The following is a 10,871-nucleotide window of genomic DNA, read 5'->3' on the forward strand; positions in this document are numbered from 1 at the left end:
AAAGTTAAAAGTAGTACCTTTGATTTCCTTGCTAGGATGTATTTTTGCATAGTTTTATTTACACAAATATAGTGTTTTATTCATTTTTAATTAACTAGCTCCTAGCTCAGTGCCTACTATATGTAGTAGATATTTAGGGCATTTTTAGTGAATTCCAACCTTTGTCCCATGTTTCCTTCTTTGTTGCTTCTTTCCTTACATCATTGAGAATTTGGTTGGATCATTGCATCAGTTAGGATCAGATTCAGCTGCAAGGAACAGCAAGCACTCCCAAATAACACTGGCTTAAATAAGCTAGTTCATTTTTCTTTTACAAAGAAGTCCAGGTAGATGGTCGTGGAACTTTGTGTTGTCAGGAAGTTAGGATCCTTTTCTCTATTGCTTACATGCATGTGATCCCTTTGCGCTAGAAGGTAGAGTGAGAAGAAGAGCCTCAGCACCAAGCCCTGAGTAACTCCACTGTTAACTCCCATGTGTCAGCAGGAAAATATATTTTCAAAAAAAAATATAAAAATGTTGAGGCAAAACCACTCTGCAATCTTTAACTAGTAGGACATACTGTAGTTGTTACATTTATCTTCCTCCCCCCATAAAATTATAAACTCCATGGTGATGGATACTATTTTAATAATCAGTTTTTATCCTCAGCCAAGCTCAGCAAGTAGTCGCTTAGTAATTATTTATTGAACAGATTAATGAATTAAAGAAAAAGTTTGGAAACTATGCAATACACATTTGACTGTTTCATTAGACATCCCAACATATGTTGGATTACAAGCAATTCTTACATGTATAGATTTAAAAATAAAATAAAACAATTATTTCGAATTATTTATTTATTTCTTCCTAGACTGGGGGATTTTATTTTCATTGAGTTTTAATTAGAATATTTCGAAATATTTTGGGCCCTCCTTTGCATTTAAAATATAAAATTGCCTAATTCATGTGCTAGGTGGTTTAAAAAAATAAAAATAAGCAAAGTTTATCAGGCATTGAACACTTCATCTGAATTATCTCTCTTAGTATGACAATCTATGAGATTAGGATTTTTATACATAGAAAGGAAATAGACTGAGAAGTTAAGTAACTTTCCCAAGATCACATAGCTAATTAATGAATGGTAGAGATTGTGTTGAGTCTACAGAATTCTGGAGCTGAGTTTTTAACCATTATAAAAGTAAACTAAATAGAAAACTAAACCATTAACTAGAATTATGGTAAATTAGCATATGAATGTGAAAGATCTTAAAAGGCAATGGAGAAAAATTATTTTTAGCCAAAAAAACCAAGTTGCATTTAGGGATCTGAAGGGCAGTTTCCTATTCATTACTCTGCTGTTGTTGTGGGAAAAGAGTCATACATGAATGAATGGGTGCGGTTGTGTTCCAATTAAACTTTATAAAAATAGGCAGCAAGCCTGTGGGCCATAGCTTGCTAACCCTTGGTATACTATGTACCAGGTACTATTGTAAATATTTTATATATGTTTTATCCCATTTAAACCTCTTAACCCAAAGAAGTAGGTACTCATTACTTCTTCACATATGAGAAAACAGAGGCACTGTAGGTTAAATAACTTGTTCAGTATTATACAGCTGTTAAATGGCGTAGCTAAGAAGTAAACCCAAATAATTTGACTCTAAAGGCTGCACTCTGTTGTACTGTACTTTACTGCTTCTTTACTGTACCATAAGCTCTTTTTTTGTTTTCTATCAGTGTCATAGAACAGGATATATTTTACTAATCTCCTGGCCTGGCACCTATAACTTTTAACAGCTAGTTTAAAAATAAAGAAGATTGTTTCTTATGGTAATTGTTCAAATGTATTCTTAAGTACCTGGAATCCTATAAGGAGAGAAAAAGCTATCATGATGGGAATTAGGTTTACTTTTTAGATCGATAAATATCATTATGTCAATTGGTTCCATATTTAGATTTATATACAATTTAAATAATGTTTAAATTTACTCTGGCATAAACGTAATTTTTTTCATGTTAGTTTGGATTTAGATGGCGAGTAGAAAAAGAAGTAATTTCAGGAAAAGGTAATTATTTTTTTAATATTACCTTTTAATAGGATAAGCTGCTTTTGTTACATTATTGAATTGAAGTCATTGAGTAAGATGATTCCTAATGTTTACAGTGAATGATTATCTACAAAAGTAAAATTAGAAAATGTGTGTTCATTATGTATTACTAGCAAAGGTCAAAATATAATGCTCTAGGGATTTTTACCTTTAGAATGTTTGCTTTTAAAAAACATTCAATTGAGTATAAGTAGAAAATTTTTAGAATTAATAATTTTATAGCAAGTAAATTATCAACAGACGAACACTTGAGTTTTTTTTTCTTTATCAGTTTTTGGAATAATGAGTTGATATTACTGTATTCCAGTCAAATTCACATTTTGGAAGTAGAAATTAAATCTCACTTTGCACCTAATAGAATTTATGGATAGGCTAGTTCTTATTTTGAGGAGTTACTGAGATTGAGCCCAAATATCTAGTCCTACGTCAAAAGAGCAGACATTCGGTAAGCAAACCGTAAATGATTTGTCTATGCGTTATTGTAATCTGTTCATAAAATTTTTCCGAGAACTTAATATCTCTATACTGTTTAATGCCATAAAATAGCTCTTTATTGATAATTGCATTTCTAATTGCAATAAAAATTAATATTAATGCTTCTGAAAACTAGAGGAGCATATAGGAAATAATTTTAAACTGATAACTTAAAAAATTTTTAACTGAAAATAAAGGCTACATTTTAAAATGATTAAACTTTATGCCATCAGTTTGGCTCATATACATATTCCATAAATTGCATGTCTGTCCATTTGAAATTGGATATGCAATAAAACAATAGGAATTTTCTTTAAATAATAAAGGATGAGCCCTGAAGGTACTCTAGAGAAGAAAAAATAATAATAAATTTAAAGCCATTTTTAAATTTTCTTAAGATTACATTTTAGTTCATGTTTTTACCTAAAATAATGAGATATATTGAAATGTCTATCACAATTTTAAATTTTTTCTTTTTATTAAATAGAATTTTTAGATATTGGTAAATAATGCTGCCTTATAAAAACTTGATAGACATTCTCTCAATTCATATAACTGAAAAAAGGATTAGTTAGGTAGGGAAAGCTGTTGCTGTAATTTATAAAGTTATAATTTTATTTCTGTTTTAACAATTGAACCATTACCAAACATGTACAGATTTAATGAAGTATTCATTTGTAATGAATTTTAAAAATGTCAATTTAAAAAAGTTACCAGTCTTTTGGACTGATAGTTACAAAATTCATTTTGATAATTTCTTTTTTATGAAAAGTTCAGTTTTGTTCCTGTTGGTGTAGTTATTGAGATTATTTGTTTATACAAATAAAAGTTTGATTTTTTTTTCCTATCAAAGTTAATAATTGTTGAATAGTCCCCCCCTTCCCCCTTTGAGTATCGGTATTAGTCCTTATTTGTGGAAGGTTTTAATATACAATGGACATGGTAATGTGGTATTGGTTTTAGAATCTAAAAATTTAGAGCATGGGGTTTGATTATTCTACTTCATCTCCAAATGTTAGCATTTTAAAATGTGCTTTAAATGCCATTTTATGCTGCTACTTAAAATAAATGCCATTATGTTAATACTTAACAATATTAACTTTGATCAATTTTATATTTTAAATATTGAAAAGGATTCACCCTGATGTAAGTGCATTTAATCTGGAAAATATATTTACTCTTTTAGGATATTAGTGAGTACATTCTTAGTATTCCCATTTTTCAAAGTGTACGATTCTCTAACAGGAAGTCACTAAAACTCTGTAATTAGTTGATCTATCTATTGAGCAAGAATTCTGTGACTAATTTTTTTTAAACAGTTCATTCATTCAGTTCTTTAATTTGATACTTGTATACACATTTGTTGAGTATATTATAATTACTGTGGTTGTTTTTTAATGCTGACTTTGCAGAACTAAGAATTTATGTATGTTAAGAGTAAATTTCAGAGATAATACCAGATTGTATAGATAAAAATTGTCACCAACTATCATAGCTAATATTCTTTTCTTTTTTGCAGGCCAGTTTTTCTGTGGAAATAAATATTGTGATAAAAAAGAGGGCTTAAAGAGTTGGGAAGTTAATTTTGGTTATATTGAGCATGGCGAAAAGAGAAATGCACTTGTTAAATTAAGTAAGTTGACTTCAGGTGGGAATATGATTGATTTCTTCAAAGTTTAACTCATAATTTAGATTTTAAATATATAGACTAATTCAAGATTCAATTCAAAAATTTTAATGTTATCTTCCAATAAGTGCTCTTTTTCTCAGAGCTTCCCAAAGTAGCAGAGAACTTTTGAGCCTAAAAGTTATATTACTAGCATTATGTGACATTTAGGTGAAATAGTTCCAATGCCAAATGTAAACTGGCAGTTTGTAAAGAGAAGACCTCTCCCCATTAACTCGAGAATGTCACCAGTGCAGAGTGAGATGCACAGCATCAGAAAAGGCCATGTAAAATCTCACATTAGCTGCTGGCCGTATTGTTGTGATGGGGGTACTAAATATGTACACTCTCTTTGTGTCAATAGAGAAAAATTTAGATGGCATAGCTATTCTTCATATCAGTCTTAAAATCTTAGGATTATACCCCAGAATATAGTAATTTCTCTTTATGTTTTAGAATCTGTCAATCATTCTTTATTTTTTTTCCTAAGCCAATATTATGTGTCAGCTTCTTCTCTCCATCATGTTAACAACCTTCTCAGAGTCCTAAATAAATGTGCCCTCCACTATAGAAAGATGTCATGAATTCCCCTATATGCTGTTTAACACACGCCAATACAGACTGGTGTCAGTTCCTCCTGGAAGTGCTCATGAGGAAAAGTCAACTAGTGTGAACCAAAATTAAGGCAAAAGGAGAGAGGCCACAGTCGTGGATCTTTTTGAAAAGCTCTTTTCCATTTGAAAACTCTTAGAGTACTTCTAGGGGAAATGACTACCTACACTACTGTTATTAAATATCTTTGGTGTGAGATATGCATTAATGCTGTCCGTGAAACAGTTTGCTTTTAGAATAAATTGACAGCACATATTTCTAAGGTAATGTTAGAATTTCAATTCCTCAAGCATTCTGACATCATTTTTATTATATGTATGCATTTTTTGAGGTGGTGAGAATTAGATTGCTTTCTTCAGATTATTTGTTTCTCTTCATAGTAAAAGAATGTAAGGAAAAATGGGAACTTATGATATTAGAGTAGCTAAGTAGAGTAGCAATGCAGTTATTAAAATTCAGCAATGTCACTTTTTCTCTTTAGGGTTATGCCAAGAATGTTCCTTTAAATTAAATTTTCATCACAGGTAATATCTTTTAAAATGCTATTGTTAATGTTTAGTATTTAGTAGTCTTAGATATAGTCATTTACCTGCACTAGATGTCTAAACATAGACTTGAGTGGTTGATAGTTTTAATTAGTTGACTATATAGAATATCCAGCATTACTATATGCCTGTATAAATGAGGGAACTGGAAGTTCACCATGCCTTACTCCAGCCAAGCAATTTTAAATGTGAAACCCTGTGCAAGGTGGTGGATAGATGCTAGAATTTCTAGTTTGAGGTAAATATTCAGATATCATAATATTCTTAGAAACTGTTATAAAGCAGGTCTTCATAAAGTGATTCTTCTCATTTAAACAGTGTTTTAATTGAGGTTTGCTGTTTTTACAAAGAATTATACCCCTTTATACTCATTTCAAATGTTAAAATCAGGCTCTGAGTGAATAAGTGAGAATGTGTCTACATATCGAGTGAATAAGTTAGAATGTGTCTGCATATAATTGATGATTTTTTAATTTTTAAAATTAGCAGAATTTTTTCGATTACTTGAATAGCTTAAACCTTTGTTTCCCTTCTCCATCAGTGATACCGAACAATACCAGATGTGTTTATTTAACCTTGACTGAGTTTCCTTTCAAAATTGAAATGATTCTTATGAGAAAAAGTGATTCTTATATAGTATTATGTGGCACAAGTACCTTAATTTAAAGGTTTCTTGAAAGTAATCCTCTCTGTTATCTCTCTATCTTCCTTCCCTGTCCCACTTTAAGCATTATTACCTTTTCCTACTTAGTGTTTCTTTTTTTAACCAATTAAAATCAATTGCTTGCCACTCATGGTACTGACAACCTTGTAAGCCTGGCCTAGAAGAGATAAAGCTACAGCAATGAACGGATATATGGTCTAAAGTAGACGTATGAGTTAACAATAAGCTCTTCCATCTTCATCCCATCATACCTTTACTATATTACTTTATTCTTAAAGGAAGAATTTTCTATTTATTGGTGTTTTAGAACTGTTACAGTGGTTTCTTCTTATCGTATGTGTTTTTTTAAAGTGTAGATAGATGTGAATTATGTGGAGGGAAATGAAATTTGTTTTCGTAAATTTTTATATTTTAACTTTTGTTTTTAAATTTATTAGAGCAACATTGGTTAATAACATTGTATAAAGTTTAGTTGTACAACTTTATATTGTAACATCTGTATGCTTTATTGTGTGCTTACCACCCTGAGTCTAGTCTTCCCTTCACTATCTTCCTCTTCCTCTTAACTCCTGTTCCCTCTGGTAACCACCATTCTCTTGTCTGTGAGTTTGTTTTTTTGTTTGTTCATTTGTTGATTGTAATTGGCTAAGTGATAGAATATAAAAAGGAGGAAGTGAGTAAAACTATGATTTATATTTACTAAGGTTTGTATACAGAGCTTAAAAAATAATAATTTGTCAGTGTTAAGGCTTCCTTATCTTACAGAATAGTCATAAATAGTATACTAATCTAAAATATTTACAGACTCATTTAAGGGTTCCCTGTTAAGTAAATTATTTTTTAAAAATAAGTGCTTTAACTGATTTGATTTTTTTTTACTCGTTGGTTTTTATTTCTTGTAAAAGTCAGTTGAAAAAGTTAACTTTAATTTTGTTGTTCAACAAAAAGGCGAAAAGAAGTCAAGTCAAAAAAAAGAAAAGATAAAATCAAAAAAGATTGTGAAGAGTCATCACATAAGAAATCCAGATTGTCTTCTGCAGACGAAACCTCTAAGAAAAAGGATAAAGGTAAAAGAGAATTAAAATATAATATCTACTCACATTACTGAATATGAAATGTAATCAGCCATATGTTTAAAATGCAGAATTTCACTGGTGAATGCATTTAGAATTCTGTTTTATAGTAGTTGAAAGAAATCTGGTTGGAGAATTTAGACATAAACTTATAGTACTAACTACAAGAGTTTCAAGAAAAAGGTTGGTATTAATTCATTTTTGGCAGATGGTAGAATATTGTTAACAGCCTTCTAATTCCTGGCTTGTCACTTAAAGACTTGTTACTCTGAGTTTTACTTTCCTCATGTAAGTAAGGGTGATGTGAATACCTGGCCTCTGTATTGCTTGAGCTTATTGTGGAGAATCAAATAAGAATGTGAAAAGTACTTTGAATACTGTAAAACAGTACATAATCTATAAATCAGTATAAAATTATAACACTACAATTTCAAATATCATGATCTGTGATTTTCTCACTAGTTTATGAGCTTCTTAAAATCATAGAGATTGATATAATGTGTCCTCAAAACTTAGCATGGTGCCATGTACATGTACTTAGTAAACAATTATTAAATTCAAATCCATTAGTCAGCTACTTAGTTCTTCATTAGTCCTTAAGCTTTCTAAGCCTTCATTTCTTTATGCATAAAATGGTCATGAGAATAGTACCTAGCTCATAAGATTGTTCAGAAGTTGAAATGAGGTAATGCATATAAGAAGTTTGCATAATGCTTGCCACATAGTTAGCTTTTATGAAGGTTACTGCTAGTTGCTTTTTCAGTCCATAATAGAGTCAGATTGGCTATAATTTAGAGTGAATCAGACTTAAATTAGGTAGATAATGGCAGACTGAATTAGATTCAGGCCACTGTTAACATAATACTTGGACAAGAGAGGGCTCCCTTTCTCCAGCGATGAAGATCATTGGATATGTTACATTCTTGTGTGCATTTTTATTTCTTCTTGTATATCATAATATATTTAAGCATTTAGTATCACTTGGTAAAATTGATAGATAGTGAGTGGAAAATACTGTTATTCTATTATTTATTGAGAAATAGTATTTAAAGTAGAATACCTTTTTGTCTTAATCATTTCCTAACTCCAAAATACATTTTAATTAACAAATCTCATGAATTTTTAAAAATATTTATCCTCATGTGCTAGTAAAATACTTCATGTATTTTACTGTTTTTATAATTTTTATGTTTGAAAATTTTGTTGTATTCATTATTGTATTATGTAATATCATTGCATTCATATCATAGTATGATACTGTATTAATCTGCATATTTCAGATTAAAAAACTAATCCCTACCTTGTAAAAGTTTATTCAGTACCTTTAGAACAGATAATTAGGTCGCTGAGTACCGGGGATCATGGGTGGGGTTGTACCCCATCTTAATTTGGCCCAAACTTGAGTAGTAATCTGTGATACATTTCATACCCTGCACTTCTCCTTTGAAAATACGTTTCACCCTTGGAATAATTTGTTTTCTGTTAGGGAAAGGCCTTTGTGACTCGTTTAATTTATCTCTAATTCTTAAGAACAGTGCTTACTCAACATAGTAGGCATTCAATAAATGTTAGGGGAATAAGTGAATCAGTGAATTCAGCCAGTTTCTCAGTGTTGAAAGGAACATCAATGATCAGCCATGGAATCTTGATTGAAAAGATATTCTGTGGTTTTGCCTTTCAAAATATGGTCCTCTGACATTATTCTTGGGATCTTGTTAGAAATGTGCAATCTCAGACTCTCTCAGATCTCCTGTATTATAATTACTGGATGATTCATATGGACAATAAAGTTTGAGAAGCTCTATACTTGTTCTGCTTTTGCTTCAACACCTCCAGGGAAAAGGAATTACTCTCCAAAATACTCCTTTATGTTTCAGTAGTCGTAATTGCTAGCAGGTTTCACTTAACATTTAGCCCAAACCTACAGCTTCTTCCCTGTAGTTCCAATTATGTCCTTAGGCCTCCACAGTAAGCCTAACCTCTTTTTCACATATAGATATTTGGAAGCAGGTATCATGTTCCTCACATGACAGAGCAGAAATGCGTTTCTTTTGCCACCAGAAGCTTAGCTTTGTTTTATTTGCTGTCTGATGAGTAGGAAATAAGGAAGAGTGAAGAAACAATAACAAAGTAATCACTGCAGTCCAGGCCTTGGCTTTCTTTTTTTTTACCTTGTAGTTCTCACACCCTCTTTGGCCTTAAAAGGGCCATTCATGTGGACAGCTTTGGTTTATGAGACTGCCTGTCCAGGGAGGTTGGAGGAATCGTTACTCTCCATCTATTATTATTTGCCCTTTTTTGATTTATCAGCCTTCATAAATATTTCCCCTTAGGGTCTTATTGCAGGAGATTGTATATAGTGATGATTTTTTAAAATTACATTAATAGATATTCATAATGTAATGGCTAGGTGGAAAGCCGGAAGAAAGAAAGAAAGCAATTAGGGGGGATTGTTTTATAAACTATATAAATGTCTAACCAATGTACTGTATACTTGAAACTAATAAAATAAATTTTAAAAAATAGATCTTCAGTACTTTTTCATTTCCTTCATTGGATAACCCCTGTAGAACTGAAATTTTTTGTTTTATAACAATTTTATGTGTGATTTTCAGTTACTGATTACTAATTATCACTTGTAATGATCTTTGGAAAAGTATTATGAAAAATGAGTGTTTATTTGTAAACTGCTTTCAGATGTTGAACTTCTCTATAGGTAAAATATTGGTTATATTATAGCTAATCTATGGGTTGGGTTTTTGTTGTTGTTTTAGTAACAGATTTTTTTACAGATGTTATTTTTTAAGCTTTGTGTTAGGTAGGTATTCCAAGCCATATGAGAGCATAAAATATCCCTGTCTAAAAGAACCTAACATTTTAATTAGGCAGAGAGGTCTAAGAAACACAAATGATTAGAACAGTGAAGTGCTTTACTGTAAGATTACAAAGGGAACTAGAGTATGGGGGAGAATTCTCGTGTTGCACCACTGCGAGATGATTCTTAACAAAACAGTGCTGTTTTCTTTTCAGGACATTCATCGTCAAAGAAATCAGAAAATTCTGTAAATAGTAAGTATCAAGTATTTCTTTCTTTAATAAAAATAGATTCAAGTTATTTGTAGTTTGGATTTTCCATGAATTGTGACTTGCTCTGATATAAATTATTTTTTGTTTTTGTATTACATGAGAAAAAGCATAGAAAGAAGACCAAATGTATATGATTTCTCCCCCAATTTAGAACATTTAAAAGTTTCTTAAGAGCAAAAAAATTTTTTTCAGTGAATACAATAGGTACATATTTTAGTTTTACATTATACAATATGAAGGAAGAAAAACAGGAATGAAGTTGGAATAAGACCTATGGATTTGAAAAGATTGGATCAAACCAGACTGGATTTTATTGAATATTTGCTACAGATTTTAATATTTTTCCTTGCAACATTCCATAAAGTATTCATAATGACTTACAAAACTATATAAAATAAAATAAGATTTTTTTTAAAGGTGAAATCAGAATAATGGAAAAATAAGAGAATAGAAAAGTAAAGCTAAAAGTAATATAGAAAAATGTTTACCAAAAAATCCTGCATAATTGTAAAAGTAGATCACAAATTTATCACTGTTCTTCCTAACAAACCAAAGAAGGAAACTCCCAGTAGAATGATTAATTGTACCCATCTGATAAAGAGAGCTCGCAGGTGTTTAGCTTTTTTTCAGGCAGAGTTTTGTGAACAGAATCTCCTGTGGGTC

The 10,871-nt window shown here is 30.7% G+C and overlaps 1 protein-coding gene across 5 annotated transcripts in view; it reads left to right on the forward strand.

Moving 5' to 3' along the window:
* The window catches only part of LOC105293067 (protein FRA10AC1), a 27,963-nt gene that overhangs the window by 9,923 nt on the left and 7,169 nt on the right, over positions 1-10,871 (forward strand). For 4 of the 5 annotated variants that reach the window (XM_011361548.2, XM_023531432.1, XM_023531431.1 and 1 more), the window contains 5 exons: positions 2,000-2,045; positions 4,081-4,194; positions 5,321-5,363; positions 6,997-7,115; positions 10,152-10,190. In XM_011361548.2, the coding sequence (XP_011359850.1) occupies positions 2,000-2,045; positions 4,081-4,194; positions 5,321-5,363; positions 6,997-7,115; positions 10,152-10,190 (361 nt within the window). The remainder of the gene's footprint in view (positions 1-1,999; positions 2,046-4,080; positions 4,195-5,320; positions 5,364-6,996; positions 7,116-10,151; positions 10,191-10,871) is intronic. The other variant, XR_002780740.1, reaches the window with a different exon arrangement.

This window comes from Pteropus vampyrus, unplaced genomic scaffold, assembly GCF_000151845.1.
Source record: "Pteropus vampyrus isolate Shadow unplaced genomic scaffold, Pvam_2.0 Scaffold68, whole genome shotgun sequence".
NCBI classification, from domain to species: domain Eukaryota; kingdom Metazoa; phylum Chordata; class Mammalia; order Chiroptera; family Pteropodidae; genus Pteropus; species Pteropus vampyrus.